Source organism: Onychomys torridus, chromosome 1 (genome assembly GCF_903995425.1).
Source record: "Onychomys torridus chromosome 1, mOncTor1.1, whole genome shotgun sequence".
Lineage (NCBI taxonomy): Eukaryota > Metazoa > Chordata > Mammalia > Rodentia > Cricetidae > Onychomys > Onychomys torridus.
The window spans coordinates 156,489,306-156,511,678 of record NC_050443.1 but is presented as its reverse complement, the minus strand read 5'-3'; the positions used below and the strand labels follow the sequence as shown (position 1 = coordinate 156,511,678).

The 22,373-nt window shown below is 45.0% G+C and overlaps 1 protein-coding gene and 1 long non-coding RNA gene across 3 annotated transcripts in view; one reads left to right on the top strand and one right to left on the bottom strand.

Annotated features, from left to right (window-relative positions):
* Window positions 1-22,373, top strand: part of Myof (myoferlin) — a 152,165-nt gene that overhangs the window by 22,565 nt on the left and 107,227 nt on the right. Inside the window, 2 exon segments of the mRNA XM_036168181.1 lie at window positions 477-532; window positions 3,278-3,369. Coding sequence (XP_036024074.1) covers window positions 477-532; window positions 3,278-3,369 — 148 coding nt within the window.
* LOC118569915 overlaps window positions 15,814-22,373 on the bottom strand; it is a 33,358-nt gene continuing 26,798 nt past the window's right edge. For both annotated transcript variants that reach the window (XR_004943103.1, XR_004943104.1), the window contains exons 2-3: window positions 16,110-16,230; window positions 15,814-15,882 (exon numbers count right to left, since the gene is read on the bottom strand). This is a non-coding gene — a long non-coding RNA (uncharacterized LOC118569915). The remainder of the gene's footprint in view (window positions 15,883-16,109; window positions 16,231-22,373) is intronic.

Genomic DNA, 22,373 nt, shown 5'->3' with positions numbered 1-22,373 from the left:
TTCTGGATGAGTGTGTGGATGAGGCTTTAGGAGGGAGCCAACTTAATTGCTAAGCCAAGTGTTATCTTACCAACTTTGGAGCAATGAGGGCTTCAGAGTTGAAATCTCGGGTTTCCATCAGGCCCCACTGCCACCTGTGAGCTCACTGTATCATGTTTCATCCTCATCCTCAGTGTGCTCATCCTAGTGTCTGGCTCCTTGGATTGTCTCTGCAGCAAAGTGGAAATGCCAGTCGGGAGGCCTGCGCGAGGGAGGGCGGAGCAGAACAGTCCTTCCATGATGTTGAATCCCTATTCCTTAACTCCGTGTAGCTCTGGCGATTGAGGGAAAACCGACCCTGGTGTTCCCCACACTGGCAAACAAAGGGGTAAATGGGTAGCATGAGAGGCTCTGAGGAATGGTTTCTAGAGGCGTCGAATGGACATGATCTTTAATTATTTCTAGTTGATTGAATCTCTTACTTCTTTTACTTGCAGATGAGAAAAAGAAAACAAAGAAAGTTGATAATGAACTCAACCCGGTCTGGAATGAGGTGACTTCATTGCCTTTTTCAACTTTGTTTTAAAGGATAAGCTTTGTCCAATGGTCCCCTTTGGGTTGGGGGGTTAATGCTCTTCCTTGTAAGAAAATCTCTCCATGACACTCCCATCCATTCCAACTCCCTTCATGCCCCACAGAGATCAGAGCAGCTCAGTGGTGACCAGTACTTGTGCCCATTTCCTGAACACCAGAGATGTGTGCACAGAACCTGGGCAGGAGGAGTGAGTCCTAGCCTAGCTCACCAGCTTGACCTATGACCCCAGCCACTTCTTTAGAACAACAGTGAACATTGGAACATCTCCAGGCTTGGAAAGCTCCACGTAAAACCACGTGTGCATGCCATTTATCAAAAGACAATCCTTTGATACTTCAAGTATCTAGCTGAGTAGTGACTGATTTATGTCGTGAAAGTAAAGTTCTCGAATAAAAATCATAGGACTTCAGGTAGATGTTTGTCTTAGTTAGGGTTTTTATTGTTGTGATAAAACATCATGATCGAAAGCCACCTAGGGAGGAAAGGGTTTATTTCAGTTTGCAGCTTCCATCATTTAGGGAAGTCAGGGCAGGAACTCAAGCAGCACAGGAGCCTTGGAAGCAGGAACTCACAGAGACCACAGAGGAATGATACTTCCTGGCTTGCTCCTCATGGCTTGCTTAGCCCCCTTTCTTATAACGCCAAGACCACCAGCCCAAGGGTGGCAGACAGTGAGCAGGGCCTTCCCACATCAATCATCAGTCTAGAAGACACACCACAGGCTTACCTGTAGGCCAGTCTGGTGGAGACATTTTCTCAATTGAGGTTCCCTCTTCCAAAATGACTCTGGCATAGCTAGGCATAGTGACACATCCCTTTAATTCCAGCACTTGGGAGGCAGAGGCAGGTAGATCTTTATGAGTTCAAGACTAGCTTGGTCTATTGACATAACCAGTTCCAGGACATCCAGATCTACAGAGAGAGACCCTGTCTCAAAAGGAAAAAAATCGATCTCAAAAACACAAAAACAAAATGATTCTGACTTGTGTCAAGTTGGCACAAAACTAGCTAACACAGAATTACAAAAGAAACTTTGACTTAACTCTCTATAAGAGTGGTTCTCAACCTGTGGGTTGTGACCCCTACATAAATTTACATTATATATAATTCATGACAGTAGCAAAATTATAGTTATGAAGTAACAACAAAAATGATTTTACGGTTGTAGGTCACATGAGGAACAGTGTTAAAGGGTCTCAGCATTAGGAAGGTTGAGAACCACTGCTCTTGACACAAATAGTTAACTTCTATATGTATAAGCAATTGCTTTCTCTGTGAACATATTTGATGTCTGAAGTACCATTATGCATCATAAATTAATGTGTTTTCCTATGCTATTTATTATTACTATCATATCCCAAGCATGTATTAGTATCATTCAACTCAAAAGTATTTTCATGGCTGTGTAATATTCTACTGACTGGACTCGGAGTTTAGTGTTTTTACAGACAGATGAAATGGTTCATTCTTCCCACAGAGTAGGAATTTCCCAGTCTGACTAATATTTTGATGACCAGTCTCATTGTTTCATTCAAAAGCTGGACTAAACCTCCCTGGACTAGAGCAATGTCTTTGTTATTTTCCCTGAGTCATCAGAGGAGACTTCCCTTTCACCCATCCCAAATTCTTCCCTCTGCCAACTTCTTTTAATATGTCTAAATATAAAGACCATAGCTGGGGATCAGTGAGGTGAAGCTGTGAAGCCTCCGTGAGAAACCCTGCTGGTCTGCAGGCTGCGAGGAAGTCTACTCTTTGTAACTCACAACACAGCCAGCTGAACCTTAAGACCTGTGAGAGCAAGAGGCCCCTGGTACCTTGTCACTCCTAGTACTTGGCATGGAGCTCCAAGGATAAAACAAAGCAAAACCACATTTGCATGCTTTCATTGCTTCTGAGTTGGACTAGTCTGACATGCCTGTCAATCCACATGACCCAAGGAGAGAGGTTTGTTGGCATCTGAGGTCATTACCCACCTTACTCCATTTTGTTTCCAATGTGTTTCCCCCTTCATTTTACAAATGTAGTGGACAAGTAAGCCTTCTACCTGCTGTTTTGTAGCTGAACCCCAACCTCAGGGAACTGCCAGCCCCACACTCCTTGGGATTGGTGGGTGTGTTCTCATAAGAACTGCGAGACAAACTTCTTCTACTCCAAAGCCCCTACAAGAAGGCTCAGACTGCTTACTTAGAATAATCAGTCAATTACCTAGTCAATCAAAGACATCCATGGTGCTTTGTTCTTTCTTTTGCATCTATTATTAGCAAGCAAGTTACTGGATTAAAGTGAGAAGCTGAGAAAAAACAACAGCTGGATAAATCACAGCACTGACCACAGTGGGCTTAAAGTGCATCTTAGAAGATGGGTTTCTGGGCTAGTCATTACTGTTCAACAGTAATGCATAAAAAGCACAGGGTTTAAAAATAACCATTGAAGGAAGTATTTTCTCAACAGTTGTGGTAGGCGTTAAGCTCATTTTTCTGACTGTGAGTCAGAGGTTTGATGACCCAGCTACAGCCCCAAGATCTAGAAAATGGGAAGCCGGGAGTGCCCCACACATTCCCTGAATCTCTTTCAAATATGTTTTTCCCATGACCCAAACTATAGAATTTGGTGATTCAAAAGATTGTTAGAGAAGATTACTGCCCAGTGTATCTTATATTCTCCTTAACAGCCTTTTTGTCTTCATAACCTTTCTGTGAACAGATTTTGGAATTTGACTTGAAGGGGATACCACTGGACTCGTCGTCTTCCCTTGTGATTGTTGTCAAAGATTTTGAGACAATTGGACAAAATAAGTAAGTTACTTCCAGAGACTTTTATCATTTTACATATGGTGGTAGTTTGAATGTAATTGGCCCACAATTGTCCACAATAATCTCACAGGGAGTGGCACACTAGGAGGTGTGGCTTTGTTGGAGTGGGCATGGCCTTAGTGCAGGAAGTATGTCACTGTGCTCAGGATACTGTCCAGCATCACATCTGCCTGCACATCGCCATGCTCCCCATCATGACCATAATGGACTGAACCTCTGAAAGTGTAAGCAAGCCATGCCAATTAAATGTTTTCTTTTATAACAGTTGTGTTTTCATATGGTTTCACATGGTGCGTTTTCACAGCAATGAAATCCCTAACTAAGATACATGTTATCTTACTATTATTTGTTTTGTTGAATTACATTTTATAGCATTTTTACTATCAAATCCATAACATTTTTAATATACTAGTGCTTCAGTTCCATACCCCAAACTCTTACCCCTTCATGAGCCGTGTCAGCTGAGTGCTGCAGCCCTGAGGGGCAGAGCTGGCTCTCCCTAGTGCTGCGGCCAGTGAGGGATGAGGCCAACTCTGTGTAGTCCTATCCTCTCAAGCTTTCAGTGGTAACAGGAGCCATGGTTATTCAATCACAGAACTTTTCCCCAGTAACTGTAGCATTCAATACTTAGCCGTCACCAGTCTGTCTCACACCTTCTCTGCTACCTGTACCTCTTACCGATAGTCATTTATCTGAGTTGCAGCCATGTTAGCTGTAACAAAGCTCTGTTCTCTGATTGTGTATGCTTTGCTAGTGTGTGTGTGTGTGTGTGTGTGTGTGTGTGTGTGTGTATGTGTGCACACGTGCCACAGTATACATGAAGTCAGGGAACAAATTGTGGGAGACAGTTCTCTTTAAACCACACACACATGTGTTGTGCATTCCCCAGTCAGACACATGTGGAGGCCAGAGGCCAATACTTGGGATGTCTTCCTCAGTTGCTTCACTACTTCATTTTATTTCATTTTTTTAACTTTTTATTTATTCTTTATGGCTTTCACATCATGCATCTCAATTTCATTCATCTCCCCATCCCTTGGTATCCACCTTCTGCCCTTGCAACTTCCCCACGCGCCCAAATAAAATAAAATAAAATAATTTAAGAGAAAAGAAAAAAAGAAAAAGAAAAATCTCATCATGGAGGCTGTATTAGGACCCAGTGAGTAACACAGTTTACCCTTTAGTCCATACATCTTTGCTTGCAAGTGTTCATTGAAAAGAGTCATTGGTCTGGTTTGAGTTGCCTGGTTTCTGCCACCCTATTGACACTGGGACCTCACTGGGACTCCACTTAGATGCTGTTGTTGCCCTGTGTCATGAGATCTGCAGATGCAAAGCAGACCAGCCCATTCCACGCTGCAGCAGACCACAGAGGGGTGGATGTTGGGGTGTGCTAACTCATAGCCCTGGTTGCATTCTGTTCTCGTTCATCTTTCAAACTCATCGGATCTAAACCAGACTGCCCACTTTACTTACTGCCTTTTTGAGTTTCCAAGAGGGAGGGCCCTGTTGATACCCATGAGCTACTGAAGCATGTCTTCTAGATAAAACTTCTCAAGTACAGCTAGCTCCACAAGGCGGGATAGAATTCACCTCATTCCTGAAGCAGGACGTTGGTCTCAAAGACTCGGAACCCAGTCTTAGGTTCATAACTTTGAGTAACGAAGTCCTTTGATAAGGTCATAATTTGTGGGAAGGCAGATTACTCTGGACTATGATCATAAGGTGTCATTGTTTATCAGGTCTACTGCTACATTAAAAACAGATTTGGGAGAAAAGGAGAGCCCAATGTTCAACCGACATGAGTCGTAAGAAACACCTTGACTTTCAGTGTTAGTGCATTTAAAAATGTAAGACTGACCTCGGGCACAGTTGGCACAGTGGGAAGGCTGCAATGAGAGGAGTTAGGGAGCTGGGAGTGAAACCATGTGCTCTGGTTTGCTTGGCTTCCTCCTGGCACAGACTACTAGTGCCTGGTTTGCTCTCTGTGGGGGCGTGGCTTAGACAGTATAAATTCTATGGTCAACGTAATTGTTGGGGTCTTTTGCTCAGTGGTGTCAGGGAGTCTTGACAGACATCTGCTCCCTAGATAGTGCTTCGTTAGGGAGTGTGTGTGTGTGTGTGTGTGTGTGTGTGTGTGATGCACTCTTAGTTTGAAAATGTGGAGGTCAGAGGCTGACATTGAAATGTTTTCCTCAATTGTTTTTCCACTTTTGTTATTATTAATATTAATTATTATTATTACTATTTGAGGCAGTGTCTCTCATTAAACCTGGGGTTTTCTGGTTAGACAAGGCTAGCTGGCCAGTGAGCCCCAGGACCCACTTGTCTCTGGCCCCCAGCATTAGGGTTACATTACCATCAAACCTGGCTTTTTATATGGGTTCCAGTGGTCCAAACTCATACTTGTGTACCCTGCACCTTACCCACTGACCATCTGAATTGCAGGCCTTTTAAAATGTACTCTATCACTTACTCAGGCACTTTGCAACTGAAACAGTTTTTTAAATTATAGACGTTTATTCTGGAATGTTCTGGTCCTACCCACTCTCTTAGACTAAAAACCAATGTAATATTTTGTTTGTTTCTTTGTTTGTTTGTTTGTTTGGAGACAGGGTCTCATGTAACCCAAATTGGTCTCAAACTTGTCGTGTGGCAGGAGATGACCTTGAACTTTGGGGTTTTTTGCTTACACTTCCCGAATGCTGGGATTATAGGGATGCCCCACCACACCCAGCTCCAATCTAGCCTTTTAAGGTTATGTTGCATATCTTAGTTTTGAACCATTATATGAACAGTAATATTCCCCCTCAACCTCCAGAGGATAGTTTTGGTTCCCACAATTCAACGTTCTGGGGAAGTGGTTAGGAGAGCCCCACAGCAGCCTCTGACTTTCACCGGCAGTATGTATGCCCTTCTCTCCCTCTCTCTGCAAATGGATTCATTGTCAGTGCTCCAGACAAGCCCCCTTCAATAGGAATAGATAGAGAGTGTACAGGCACCTTAACAATTCCTAGTGGTTACATTAGCAAAATGAAAATGAAATTAGAGAAATTAATCTTACTGTTTTAACCCAGCATATCCAAGATGGCGTCATCTCAGCCTGGGATCAGTATGCCTGAAATCGTCAAGACAGTGCTTATACATTCTGTGAAATCCATTCTACACTCTGCTTACTTCCCACTCCAAGGGCTGTGCTTGTGCATTTCTAGACAGAGTGGTTGTGCAGTGTCTCTCTACATTCTTTTTTTCTAGTCTGAACAAAGGAAATATGATAAGTTCTATTATACGAGGACCCACATCTTGGGGATTCTGCACATCTTGCTTAGATACAGATTTTTATAAGCAACTGTTTATTGCAGGGGTTGGGGAGGGCATGCTGTGTCACTGTATTTCTCCTTCTACCATGTGGGTACCAGGGATCTAACTCAGGTAATCAGGCTTAGCAGCAAGTGCCTTTATCTACTGAGCCTTCTCTTCATCCTTGTTTTTGTTTTGTTGAGATATGATATCATGTAGTCCAGGCTAGCCTCTAACCCCTTCTGTAGCCAAGGTTGATGGTCAAGTTCTGGCCCTTCTGCCTCCACTTCCAAGTGCTAGAATTACAGTCACACACCACCATGCCCAGTTTTATGGGATGCTAACAATTGAGTGCATGCCACACAAACACTCTACCCCCTCAACTGTATCTCCAGACCATGCTGAGATATGCTGCTCTTGTTTCTGGGTGTAAAGAGCAAACGAGAACATGCTCACTATAAAGAGCACATGAAGCACATGTTCATTATACAGACCAGATGAGCAGAAACAGGTCAGTTCTAGACAAAACATAAAGCTGGTCCTCATCACTCTTTTCTCCTCTCTCCATCCCCCTTTTCTTCCCAGTGACTAAGGTGCCCAATGCCCTTGACTTCCTGGGCTCCCATGAGGTACCCACCCAGCCTGCTCTTCTGGCTGTGCCCTGTTCTCTCTGCCAGTTCTTTTCTTCAGAGAAACTCACCTCACCTATGGCTCCATGGTCTTCAAGGTCCCACATTAGGTGCTGTCTGAAAATCCTGAGCTGAGTGATGGTAAATGGGTGCTAGGAGCTTACAGGTTGTCTTAGTATGATCGCTGTGATGCAACACCATAACCAAAAGTAACTTGGGGAGGAAAGGGTTTATTTCACACACAGCTCCTTTCAATAATTCATCTTCAAAAACAGTGAGGGCAGAAACTCAAACAGAGCGGGAACCTAGAGGCAAGGAGCTAAGGCAGAGGCCATGGAGGGGTGCTGTTTATTAGCTTGCTCCTCATGGCTTGCTCAGCATGCTTTCTTATAGAACCCAGGACCAGTACCCCAAGATGGCCCCACCCACAATGGGCTGGTCCCTCCCCCTTTCAATCACTAATTAAGAAAATGTTCTACAGCCAGTTCCATCCTTTGTCAATTTGACAAAACTAGCCAGCACATAAGTCATCATCTCAAGGCCCATTCACCTGAAAAAATGGATTTTAGTCTGCGTGGTCCCATCATGGCGGCAGGTTTTGTTTCTTTTTTTTTTTTTCATGAGATCATCTCTCTGCACTGAAGATGTCTCTGTGTACAGTTGCTTACTGTCTTGAAACTCTGGCCTTCGTCAGCTCAGCACTGAGCAGAGGATGCTGTTCCATCTTCTCTGTACTTACTCTACTAAGAGCATGCCCAGGACCATGTGTAACCTTTAGCTCTATAGACGTTTCCACCAGTCCAAAAATACATCCAGAGATACATCTATGCCCGTCAAATTACCTGTACATTTCCCAGGGAAAGACATCTGGAAATAAGCTGTATGTTTGTGCAAAGTATCTGTGCATTTGGCTTTTCTGCTAGGATTTAGCCTTGGGGATCTGCTGGCTGCCCAGGGAGTGGTAGCTGTTTTTCTGCCCATTTGAGGATGTTCTCTGTGCTGACTTACCTGTTGCCATGGAGACTGGCAGTACAAACACAAGTTTCCACTTGGCTTCTGCTGTTCTATTGCTTAGGGCCTGTCAGCAAACAGTGCCAGGCAGCCTGGGCTGGCCTGTGTGAGGTGGCCACACCCACAGGAATTAGCCAGGCAGTCCCAGCATGCAGTGCATTGACTCAGCAGCAGCAGGGATATTGCTCCAGGCTGGGAGCCAGTGGGTTGCTCTGCTGCCTCTAGCCAGCCCCACTTCAATTGTCTGAATTGAATGAGGGCGGGAGAAGGCCTCATGCTCACAGGAGGCACGTGAAGGGTTATTTTTAGAGGTCCATTCTGAAATGTCAGAGTGGAACGATTGGTCCAGACAGTTCTCTCTACAGACAAGCAATGACCTCACTTGGTAAGGACTTAGCTTAGTGGAGACCAATGGCTAGCTCAGGACCCACAAACAGGTACCCAATAAGCCAGGGCCTTTCTTCAGAGTGGTTGGTAACCTGCTCAAGCTCACTCAGCAGGCCTGATATGGAGTCAGGTCATTTTCATCCAGACTTAAAGTCTTGACTTTTTTTGTTACTCTGGAAGCCTTGGACCTGTTGGAACAAGATTGTAGGTAGAATGACAGATTCTGTCTTTGCTAAAATTGAAGCAATTTTTCTCCCTAATTCTAAAAAAGAAACAACCCTTTTCCCATAAAAATGTTAATCACTCAGGAGGCAGAGGCAGGCAGATCTTTGTGAGTTCGAGGCCAGCCTGGTCTACAGAGCGAGATCCAGGAAAGGCGCAAAGCTACACAGAGAAACTCTGTCTCAAAAAACCAAAAAAAAAAAAAAGTTAACCACTCTTGGTGTCAAGAGTATTAGTGCCTTTTCTGGGCTCCTTTAAGATGGCCTGTTTGTGCTGTTAGATAGTAAGTCACTTACGCTCGTATACGGCACTGGTCAAAATGTGGTCCAAGATAGTTTTGCATCTCATTTAGTTTTCACACTAACCTTAGGAGGAGAGAGGACACTCGAGGTTCAGAGAGGTTGAGGACCCTGATCCTTGTCATCCACTGGAGTTCCTACAGAACAATGGCCTGCTTCCTAGATGGGCAGGAATGAGAGAGATTGCTAGGTTCTCAGATGCGCATGTACATGCACACATGCATGTGCACACATGCCCATTCAAAAAAGAACCCAGGAGGAGACAGCACCAAGGAGGGTGTCTACATCTACTCCCTGCTCTGCATGGGATGTTCTTTCCCTTACACTGCAAATGTGACATCTTGCCATTGGTCCTTAGCCACTCTGACCACCAAACCATAGCACAGGAGCCAAGCCTCTCACGGCATCACTGACCTGTCCTATGCAGCTCTGAATGAGTGTAACAGTGATGTGGGGAAGCAGATATTAGGCCAGGTCTGAGATAAGTGCTCAGCATATGTGCTGTCCCCATAGCTGCTGCGTTTAGCTTGGCATTCATCTCCATTATCAAGGCTCTGTGTAAGTTAGTCATTGGTGTCCTTCTGCTAGACTATAGGTCCATATTTGTCCTGATTAGTGCTGTAGCATGAACAGTGTAACAATGCCCAGCATGCATGGGGCTCTCAATAAATGTTTGTTGATGGAATGAGTGAACAGTGTGGTTATGACACTACTACATAGGTGGCATTTATCACTTCTAGTCACCTTGTGGCTGTCATGTCAGTCCATAATAACAGGCCACTTGTGTAGAATTTAGCTCAGATCTCTGGAACAACTTGGTTTTGGCTACAAAACAAGGCTCCGGACAATTAAAACACAAGGGACAGAAGTGTCCTCGCAAAGCCAGTGCCCTTTCGAAGACATGTAGAACTGAAGATTGGGCTCATAGGAGGTGAGAGAACCGAGGCTAAACACTGTTATTCTGGAGACAATGAGGTTGGTTAGAGATCTGCTCTCGGCCAGTAGGGAGTGGGCCTTGGGCACGTTGCTTGCTGTCTCCCAGCATCAGGATCCCCATCCTTAAAGTGCCCATAGTTTAGCAGTTCTGCTTTAGTGAAGGCGATATTACAGGGACCATATTTACCCTCCAACTGGACACAATTTTAAACCTGTGCACAACCCAGGTGGCGGTAGTTTTCAGACATTAGATGCTCTTGACACAGTGCTGTGGTCCTGAGTGAGGGAGAGGAACAATGTGAGCCAGCTGAGTACCCTAGTACAGTGAGAGGGTCCAGGGCAGATTCCGGCAGTCCCTCAGAGTTGGAGAGATGCAGGCAGGGTTATACAGATTCCCAGGAAGCTGTAGGGTCAAGAAGGGGAGACCTACAAAAGAAAGAGAGGAGGGGAATAGTGACTGACCCAGATGGTATTGTCATACATGTGAATGGTGGATCAGTGCCAGTGTATAGATTAAAGAAGACAGAGGCGTGTGTAGGCAGTAGAGACAAGGATGTTATAAACAGGATCGAAATCGGGCTGCTGGAGAATGAAATGACAATGTCTGAGATACAATGACCGTAATTATCTCGGCAGGATCCAGCCTGTGTTTCGAGGGTTTTTTTCTCATTTGCATGAATGTGCGTGTTCATGCAAAACCCCCACCACATCCTGCCACCCCAACACATACACACACACACACACACACGCACACGCGCACACACACACACACACACACACACACAAGTGTAAAGTTAGCAACAGTGTCGGAGTGTTGGCCCCTGGGCAAGGCTCTGATTTGCTATATTGTGCATAAGAAGGAGGTGACGGGAAGCCTAGTTATATACCAAGAAGGAAAATTACCAAGTTCTTGCATAAGAGACTGCAAAGGAGCCAGCTGCCTTATCCTGGGTTTAGGTGGGATTTCATTTTGCCACTTACTAGTTGGGTAACTCTTGAGAAGTTCCTTCATCTTTACAATGGGAACTACGGTACTTCCTCAGCTAAGACTAGCTAGGGCACATTTGATATAATTAGAGAACCATCACTTCAACTTCCTGATGAACAATATAATCACTGTTTTTGTGGGTTTACAGAAATCCAGGGATTGGACTACAACTATTCCACATGTAGTTACATCTAATCTTTGTAACAATTCAGTCAGTCAGTCAAACCCTCAACTGACACATGAGGGAAATACAGCTCAAGAGGTTCAGCAAAGCACCGAGGGTCACCCTGCTCCCGAAGTGGAAGTGAGTGGCGTTAATTGGGGAATGCTAAAATCCTCTTATCCAGAGGCCAGAACTGTTTGTCTCCCTCTGTGTGTGCGTGAGTGTGTGCACACATGCTCCAGGGGTGAGAGTCAGGATTGGAGAATGAGAGTGAGGGGACAGCCCAGCAGACACAAGTATGTAAGTGTGCACACACGGTTTGGGGAGATATGAAACAGAAAATGAAAATGATTTAAGTTGTGCAATATACTAACTTCCTGAGCAAAAGCGCTTTTCGATCGGAGAAGACAGAAAAACTGGCTTGGAACGAAAAGGATTCTTTTCTGGGGTGAAGTGTGGTCCTGCCTGTGAGAAGTTTTGGTTCTGTGGTATGTCAAAGACCTTGCCTTCTAGCCCTTAGTCCTGTTTTTTCTCACAGCTCTGGCTCCCTCCTGAGAATGACTGTCCAGTCCTCTCCTGAGGCTGCTTGGTGAGAGGTCAGCGGCTGGGGGCGCTACAGTTTTCCTTAAAAGAGAAGAGCTGAGAGCAGCCTACCAGGCCTGTGAAAACCTGAGAGATGCAGCGGGGACTATGAAGCAGCATCCCTAGTCTGGGTTAAAAACCAAACCAACCAAAGCAAACAAGCCTGTGTTTTCAGCAGGTAGCACCAGTACGAGAAGACAGGCAGGGGCTGTTATGGATGAGTATCTGTGAACACTGGAGAGATCTCAGAAACATAGAAACATGTCTGTTGTGTATTTCTACAGTGTCCGGATTTATGGGCTAACAGTAAAGTCAAGGTATGGTGGCTTTGTTGGCAGTAATTTGCCAGATAATCCCACTTTCCTTGATAGTTAGGACTGAGACAATCACAGGTTCTTTTATTCCAAACCTTAATTACCAATATTAACTCTCAGATCACATGTTACGCATCACACAATAAATGTCTATTTTTGTAAGTATATATGTATGTATGCATGCATGCATGCATGTTACATCATTACAGAGAGGCTACAAAGGGTTAAAGAGGCAAGGCATTTCAAAGAAATCCTAGCTGGGAAACTGATAGAAATGTGAAGGAGTCCTGCTGGGCGTGGAGTCCTGCTGGGCGTGGGCACAAGAGGCTGGAGAAGCTGCTGGCTGTGGTAATAGTCCAGCCCAAGTGGAGCTGCAGCAGTGAGGTGGGAAGGACAGGCCCGGACTGGACGGATGGCCAGCTGAGCAGGTGAATGGTCAGCAGGTCCAGGTGGGTGAGCAGATAGACAGACAGACGACAATTCCAGTAAGCAGTGGGGACCCAATGAAGCTGAAGGCCCTGAGACAGTTGGGAGTTCTCTGCCCGTCCATCCCTTGACCACGCAGAAGGTAGTCAGATGACGGTCTGTGCTGTGAAGGTGGTGTCTGACCGACGGTGCCATTCACACGTCCGCTCAGATGCAGAGTCATCCTGCTTCCTCGAAATGGATTCCAAAGCTGCCTGTAAATAGAATCTCTCAAGGCAAGATGCAGCTTAAAGAAACTACTATTTCACATGATACAGGAGTAACTTAAGGCAGTGCATAGCCCAATCCTAATAAGAAACTGAACTATAGGACCCAAGGGAGGCCAATGTTGTTTCTAAAAGTTCTGGGCCTCCATTTTGGTCATGTGAGTAGGTCAGCATGGAGCATAGACCTGGAGAAAGATGTGCTGGGAGGTGAAAGAGAAAGGCATTTCATAATAGCAACAGCCACAATGACCCCATTGCTCTTCCAAGTTTTATAACATATAAACGATTTACAGTCATTGGACTGTCTTCAATGACAATGTCAGCTCACTCACTCGTCCCACAAACACTCACTAATGCCTAACTCATGTCAGCATCAGCTGGAGGCACTGGGGACGCCCCACACCTTTTATAGAGGTAATGTCTGATCAGAGGGTCGGTACAGTTCAGTGGAAAGGCATAAGGGCCTGGGGTTGATTCTCAGCCCTGCAAAACAAAGCAAAAGAAAACAACAGCTTCTCCCCACTCCACACAGGAACAGATAACCAACAAATAAATACATACATAGTAGCCGCAGATGATGAGATACAGGAAGGTCTTAGTAGCGGCTGGGGGTTGGTATAGACGTCCTATTCAGGGCTGAGCACTCAATAGAACTTATTCTCAGCTCTTTGACCAATGATACATCTCTGCACTGACTGCTGTCCACTGCGGAGAAGCTTCTGGCCGAGGTTGAGGGCAGCATTAATCTATGGGTATAAGCATAAATATTTAGAAGGCAGTTTGACAACATATTCAGCAAAAATGACTGTAGTAGGCTCCTCTCTAGGCCTGGGAGGTCGCAGCCTTCATTTGACTGACAGTTTCCATTGACACACAAAGACTTTTTAATTTCATGAGATCCTGTTTGTTGATTATTGGCCTTATTTCCTGAGTGATCAAAGTCCTGTCCAAAAAGTTCTTACCTATGTCTGTATTTATGTGTGCTCTCTAACTTTTTCTTTAGTGGTTTCATGTTTGTTTGTTTTCCAAGATTTCTTTTTTTCTTTATTCATGTTTCTGTAGGTGCTTGTGTGCATGTATATGCAGAGGCCAGAAGCGGACAGCCTTGTTTTTCTGTATCATTCTCTGCCCATTTCTTTGAGGCAGGGTCACTCTTTGAATCTGGGGCTTTTGTTTTCTTGTCTAAGCTGGAAGCCAGCAAACCCCAGGGTTCCCCTAGCATATGTGGTCTGCAATTTGAACTCTGGTCCTTGTGATTGTGGAGCAGGTACTATTAACCTCTGGGCCTTTTGTCCAGTCCCTTGTTTGTTTGAGACTGTCTTGCTGTGTAGCCTGGGCTGACTTCAAACTCACGGCAATCTTTCTGTCTCAGATTCTGGAGTGCTAGGAATACAACATTTTCTAAGAAATCTTATATTCATGCCCACCTGCTCTGTCCAATGTCTTTTGGGGTTTGGGCTGGGCCTGGGTCTGGACCAGAGGTCCCTCTGGGTATCCTCCCATGCTTTTTTAGCTTCCTTTTCCAGAGTGGTATCTGAAATAAAGATGATTTTTAAGTACTTGACACATTGTTTGGTGTTTTTTTTTTGTTTGTTTTATTTTGGTTTTCAAGACAGGGTTTCTCTGTGTAGCTCTTGCTGTCCTGGAACTCACTCTGTAGACCTCAAAGTCAGGGATCTGCCTACCTCTGCCTCCCGAGTGCTGGGATTAAAGGTGCATGCCACTACCACCCGACTTTGTTGTTATTCTTTTGTCTCAGCACTATTAGATAAGATCTGCCATCACCACTTATAGATACAGAATTTGGGAGCTCTGAGAAATTAGTCTGTTCACAGGTGATAGTACAAAGTTGAGTCCAAATTAGTTAAGTTTACGTCTTCATAATCACTATACTGTGCTGTCCTCTTACCTCCTAAGGCCCATGTGTGAATGGATGAAGGCATGTGTTTATGAATGATAAAAACTGATCTCATTCTGATGTCTAGGCAATTAGACAACCAGAGTCTGGGAACCCCACTGACCTATTGCAGAAAGCAAGCATAGATTGAAACCCTTGAGCACTGAGAGACTAGAATTGGTCAAGTGGAAAGAGTAAAGTATCAGAGTACAGTCATTAATCACAATTACATTTATTTAATGTGTGTGTGTGTGTGTGTGTGTGTGTGTGTGTGTGTGTGTGTGTGTGTGTGCGCGTGCGTGTGTGTGTGTGTGTGTGTGTGTGTGTGTGTGTGTGTGTGTGTACACATGCCATAATGCATATGAAGAAGTCAGAGTACTACTTGCAGGGGTCCGTGTTCTTCTTCTACCGTCTGGGTACCAGGAATCAAATTCAGTCATCGTGTTTGAAGGTAGCAGCCTTTACCTGCTGAGTCATCTCACCTGCCTGACCATAGTCATTTGTAAGAAAAAATATTGAGGGTGTGGAGTTTGTGAAGAGTGCAGAAAAGGCCTGCCCACATCAGGTTTGGGAACATTGTGGAGGACCACTATGTCTGCAATTTGTTTTTGTTTTTGTTTTTAAGCCCATGGTGCCTTTGAGTGGCCAAGAATACCCCAGGGCTGTCTTTAAGAATCCTGGTCTGCAGCGAGAAGGGAAGGCGATGGGAAGGGTGTCTAGATCCTGATGGAGTTCTGTTGACTACAATTTATTCTGGGAAACAATTGAATTTCTATACGCGTTTCTCATCTGTGACCCTGTATGATGATATTGAATGATTTTGAAACACTTCCTGGTTCTGTTTTGCCAGCCACCTTCTCCAGGCCCCCATGAGAGTTCCTGGTATGAGACCGTGGGTGTAAGAATCACCTCAAGGTTCTGGAGAGGTTCATGGTTAAGAGCACTTACTTTTGTAGAGGGCCCGAGTTCAGTTCTCAGCATCCACACAGTGGGTCACAGTCATCTGTAACTCCAGTTCTAGAGGACCAAGCTCCCTCTTCTGTCACTCATGGTTAATAAGAATGCATTCAGTGCACTAATTTACACGTAGGCAAAACATTCACACATATAAAAAGAAAAAGAAAAGGAAAGAAAAAGAATCACCTTAAGAAATAATCCAACTCTAGGCTCTGGGAGTCTGCAGATACCTGCTGCTGCTTTTCTGAGGGACAGTTGGGGCAAGGATCAGAGACCAGTGGGGATGGGCCCCTCTGGTGCAATTGAATCTGAGAGCTGAGGGAGTGCCCTTTGAGGGGCGTTTACCTTTGTAAGGGACTCTGGTGTTAAGACCTGCTATCACTGCTGTGTCCAAGGGGAAACTCTTCTGTGCCATTTGCTGAGGAAGAATACCCAGGGCCGTCGCCACAGGTGCAGGACGGATGCTCTACAGTAGAGGAAAGAGATGGGGTTCAAGTTTCTACACAGCAAAGCCAAATGTGAACTCATAGCCAAGGGGCAGGGAGGGATCAGTGGACGGAAAATTTCTAAGAGGAAACATTAGGGATTTGGGGAATTCTGGCAATCCTAAAAGGATTCTTGCTGAAAGCAGCCAGGGTATCCCCATGTCATAGTCACGTGGGAGATAGAGTCTGATAGTTATTAAAGGGGGTCAACCCAATATCTGGGGTGGCAGACCTGTTAAATTCAGTGGGTCCCTTGCCAGATCTGAACCCGAGGAGAAAGTGCACACTTTGCCTAGCAGAAGGGTCCTAGGAGAAAGTTGGGCTGTGCAAACCTTTTTCTGCTGCCTGCTTCTCCTGCCAGTCTGGTTTTTCTTAAGGGTGTGTGTGTGTGTGTGTGTGTGATTATTCTCTCCCTTCTTCTCAGGACGCAGGAGAAGCTTGATGGGCATAGGCCTAGAGGAGGGAGCAGTGTGGGGAAGTGATACAAACCCCATACAGCCCCACCAAAATGGCAAACACAGGCAGCCAGAGCCTGAGCCTTCAAAGAACGGGATAGCATGGTCTCTCCAGATCTTCCACAGGAGACTTGGGGACAGCTTGCAAACTTTTTCTGTCACCAGCCCATTTGCAGGCTATGACTCCTGCCAGAGGATGGCAGTCTTCTGGCTGTTCACAGTCCCTAGAGGCAGCAGCAGTGAGCGTATGATTTATTTTCTAGCTGCCAACAGATCGTTCCTTTCCTCTGTGAAGGAATTTCCAGCAGTCCCCATGGGCTGTGTCCCGGCTGCACAGAGAAGGGACCTGCTGTGCTGTTATGTGAGCTCCCTGCCACCCCAAGAGGCCCTCAGCCAGCAGAGTCCTTACTCACCACAGAGGCATGTGGCTGTAAATGTGGGCCCAGCCTGTGGGGAGAACATTTCCATTCCTCTTTTTAAAACCAATTGCATGTTTGCAGAGGAACACGGAGATGAAGAGGTTCTTAACTGACACCACGTAGCTAAGTTGACTAACTTGGCTTTCAACCCCCTTCCCCCACGCATAACATCTAGTCACCAGGTCATTCCCCTGGTTTAGAATTAGGTCCATGACATGCATAGAGGCCTGACAGTCACAGATGGAAGGGGCGGCGACCTGGGTTTCCTTCAGTGTCAGATGCACCTGGAGATTGTTAGTTCCCCAAAGAGCTGCAGAGCCAGGGCCCTGGCATTTCTTCCACCGCGGTTTCTTTTGGGGTCTGTGGCCATCAGTTATAGTCTAGGGGACAGTCCTACTTTTCTGTGAACCACGGGCCAAAGCGCCCCCCCCCCCCCATTACCAGCACATCCTATCATCTTGGCCTAGTTACAGTATCATATTAGTGATCGGGAGGAAAGACGCTGTTGGCTCAGTGTCACCTCCTTTAAAGGAAGTAAGCTTATGGTCAGACTGAACCGTGCCTGTCCCTTGTGTAGGAGGCCAAGCTATCATTCCCCATGTTCTCATAGTTTTCTGTATCCAGGCAACGGCTCAGAAAACAGGCCCGGCTGGCTGTCCTGCAAGACTGGCCGTAGGCAGCCTTCTTTCAGTTCACAGTCAAAGGTCTCCGGAGCTGCATCTGTTTACATCTCTCCTCAACTCAACCTCACTATGAAAATATCTGAGATTATCTTCCAAGGCTCTAACAAAACACAATCTTTACATGTAGTCTCTCATGCACTTGCACACAGACACAGACACAGACAGACAGACAGACAGACAGACACACAGACAGACACACACACACACACACACACACACACACACACACGCAACAAGGTTTTTTTTTTTTTTTTTTTTTTTTTTTTTTTACATGCCCCCACCCCACAATAAAACCATCAGGATTTTGTGACAAGAAAGTAAATCTTAGGAAGCGGGACTCAAGCTTTTTAAAAGACAGAATTGAGTTTAGAGTTTGTAATTGGCTACTTTTACTTTTCTCCATTCCTGCCCAGTCATCTGAGTCTGCCCTCTCCTGGGGAAGGAAACCCAGCAGGCTGAGTCAGAATAGGTCATGAACCATTGAGCAGCATAAAAAGTTTAACAGATGGGCTTTGTACGTACTCAAACGTGTTCTTTCCAGTTAGCCACAAGTCCCACTGTCTGCTGCTGTATTGTGGAACTTCACTGTATTTTATGGTCCTATTATGAACTTCATCTTTGCCCATACACCAAGTGTGTAGTTTTGATCTGTGATATTATAGAGCAATAATTTTGAAGGCAGAAACCCTGCCTTTCATGAAGTTTCCAAAACAAGTCTAGGAGATTTTAAACACACACACATCAAAAGTGGTAAAGTAAGAAAAGAAATATGTAATATATAGTAGTCTTCTAAATAGACCTGTATAGGACACATCATATGTGTAAGCCTAGCCTGTGATATTGTTCACTTCTGGCCATTTGTTTGCCAATAATACAATGACTCCAGGAATGGAGGGACTAAGACAAGGCTTCAGAGGAGCTAGAACACAACATTCCGGGTTACAAGAGCAACTGTTCTCCACCAGGGTGACTTTGTCCTCCAGGACACTAGGCAATGCATCTGGGGATCACAGCTAAAGGGACTGTCCTGGGCATCAAGTAGGTGGAAGCCAGTGGTTCTGCTGCATGTCTGACAATGTGCAGGGTAGTCCCCAACAACATGAATGTGCTCAGGTTCAAAATGTCATTAGTGGTGAGGTCTAGGATGCTGGCCGACCCTCACCAGGCCTTTTCCTGATAGCCTTTTCCCACATGGCCCGGACATGGCACCCTGTCCTCTTCTCAGATTTATTTACTGCTGATAAGAGGCTCAGGTTGTTCTGGCTCTAGCTGGCTTTACCAAAAACAAATCAGTACATGTTCAAGTGTGTGATGTCATTCATATCTTAATCATAGAACTACACCATGAATCATGGACTGTGAAGGATAACATTTGTTTCCCATCTTGCCAGGCGAACACCATATTTAGACAAAGCCAGACAGATTTTCTATAAAAGAAGGAAGAGTACACAATTTTTTTTGTGTGTGTGTGGATGGTGTGAGTGCTTGTGATGTGTGTATGTGTGTTTATATGTGTGAGTGAGTGTATGGTGTAAGTGCATGTGATGTGTGTGTGTGTGAGAGAGAGAGCGCCTGTGGTGTGTGGCTGTGTGGCTGTGTGCACATGCCACTCACTGTGCAGAGTAAAAGTCAAGGACACCCTGTGAGAGTCAGTTCTCACTTTTCACCTCATTAAAGGAGGGTCTTTCTTGGTTTTTCTTCCATCTCTATGTACCGTAGGCTAGCCAGCTCACAAGCTTCTGTCCACGCCTCCCACCTCCAGGCAGGAGTGCTGGAATTACAGATGTGGGCTAGCACATCTGGCTCTTAACATTAAATTCATGTCACCAGGCTTGCACAACACACAAGTATTCTTAAACACTGTGTCAGCTCCCCAACTCTCCCAGGTGACTTTTAAGCATGCTATTATTAATATATTGATCTTTTAAAACTTGTCATTTTAATTTTTGTGTATGTGTGAGTGATCATGTGTACAGATGGACATATGTGAGGAGGCCAAAGGTCAACCTTGGGTGTCACTCCCCAGGAACCAGCTACATTGTTTTCTAAATAAATTCTCTCTCTCACTGGCACCCAGGCTACCTGGTTAGGCTAGGCTGGCTGGCCAGCAAGCCCCTGGGACAGCTCCCCCCCCCCCCCCCACCATTTCCACCTTCCCAGCCATGAGATTACAATTGTGCACCTCAACACAAAGCTTTTTACACGGGTGCAGAGACTAAACCAAGGTCTTTGTGCATTTGCAGCAAACATTTTACTGACCCCAGCCCCCATTTCATTATTCTTAAAATATCAATTAACCGACCCCATAGCTGATTGTCATATTTAAAATCTATGAATCAAAACTCTCCTCAGGTGTCTGTGAGGGCTATGGAAGTGAGGTAGAAATGGTAGGGCCCTCATCTTGAGCTGTGGGGTAACTGTTTTGTCTGGTGGAGGTGGAGTGAGGTGTATCTCTGTCCTCATCATGTTAGAGAAATCCAGCCTAAGTAAGGCAAAAATAATGCTCCAAGTATATTAATTTTGTTTTAATATGCTAACGTTCATTAAGGTACAAAGTTCCCATCCATTCTCAGCATTGTCTGGTAGACCTGACTACTGTATGGACCTACAAGGAGTGAAAAGTTCACTCATCCTTCTGGAGGCAAATGACTTTCTATTGCTGGCTAGGGGCTGCCTTGTGCTATTTCAGAAGAGATGAGTACATGGGATGTTTCTCATATGCAGAGAGTTGTGTGTACATACAGCTGCATATCAGAACATGTACTCTTCCAAGAAACCATGGGCAAATAGTCCAGACTCCTAGGCAAACTGTGAAACTGCCATGATGTTCTGGTCTTGTGCAATAGAATCTACTATTCCCAGAGTAAAACAGCTCAATACCTGAGGTCACTGAGGTATGTGGTGAGCCACAGATCCTATAGTCTGAGGTCTGAGAACATGATATACATGTGTCACTCCAAAAATGACATATCCAATAACACTTGTTATTTCTTTTCCGGTGGTGCAAGAGATTGAAACCAAGGCCTTGAGCATGATAGGCAAGGGCCGTATTCCAAACCTGCTTCCTGATTTTTAAAGAAAATGTAATACATTCTAAGATGAAACAGTTTCCTACAAAATGAATTTTTCTGATTTTTACTTATGCCTAAAAGTACACTTTACCTAGAGTTACATGAAAATAATCAACCAGTCTCTCCACCATGTGCTGTTGTTGGGGATGTTTTTAGAGGCAGGGTCTTTCTATGTAGTCCAGGCTAGCCTTGGACCCTTGATTCCCCCTGTCTCTGTCTCCTGGGTGCTCAGATTATAAGTGTGTACTGCCATGCTTGGCTTATCCTGATATATACATAAACATACACATATAACATACATACATATACTCATACGTATACATACACACATACATAAATACATGTGCATATACACACATCTTCGTACAAGCCAGTAACGTCAGCACTCAGGATGCAAAAGTAGAAGGAATTTGAGTTTGTGACCAGACTAGGCTACACAGTGAGTTCAAGTACATCCTGGATTATTCAGCAGACCCCTGTGTCTTAGTGTCCATTCTACTGCTGTGACAAAACACCATGACCAAGGTGACTTAACAAAATAAAATGCTAATTGGGCTTACAGTTTCAGGGGCTAGATGATGGTGGAGCAGAGGCACGCCAGCAGGAGCTGCTGAGAGCTCACATCTTGATCCACAGCAAGAGGCTGAGAGCAGTGCACACTACAAGTGGCAAGTCTGGAAACCTCAAGGCTCAGCCCCAGTGACACACTTCCTCCAGCAAGGCCACACCTCTTCATCCTTCCCAAACAGTTCCTTCAGCGGAGGGCCAAGTATTCAAACAGATGTGCCTATAGGGACCATTCTCATTCAAACTACATACCCTGTCTCCAGAACAAAACAGAATGAACACAACTATGAATCTCTTTTTGCCTGGAGACGTAGCTCAGTGGTTGGGTGCTTTAGCACCATGTAAGGTCCTGACTACCACCACAGGCACAAAAATCATGTCCCCCATCCGTTAGGGCTCGGTGCTTAGTTTTCTGTTTGAATGCTAGTAATACTCTGTCCTATAACATTGCTTCCTGTTAATGAGTCACTGCAAACAGCGGCAAGTTGTAAGTAACCGGACATCATTCTTCCTATTTCTCTATCCCCCTTTGCAGTCTGCACATTGAAATGAAAGCCCCCAGGCTCTGTGCCTCTCTGATCCCTCCTCCGCCTACATTTCAGGTTATATCCTCTAAGTTACAGACAGTTTTCCCTGGGTAACTTTTTCCTTTAAACATTTTAATATTAACTCCCTGTGGATGTTTGTTGTATATAAAAAAAACCTTTTAAAAACAGGCTTTAATTATATAAAATTTTTAGATATTCATTCACAGAACCTATAGACTTACTCATTCTTCCCACCAGTCTACTAAGACCTTTTAAGTGCCTACCATGTTCCAGGCAATGGGCTGAGCAAAACAGAAGCAACCAGTGTGCCCAGGGAGCATATGCTAGAGACAGGCACACCGTGTACTTTTCTGCTCATCGGTCTTGTGCAACAGGGAGCAG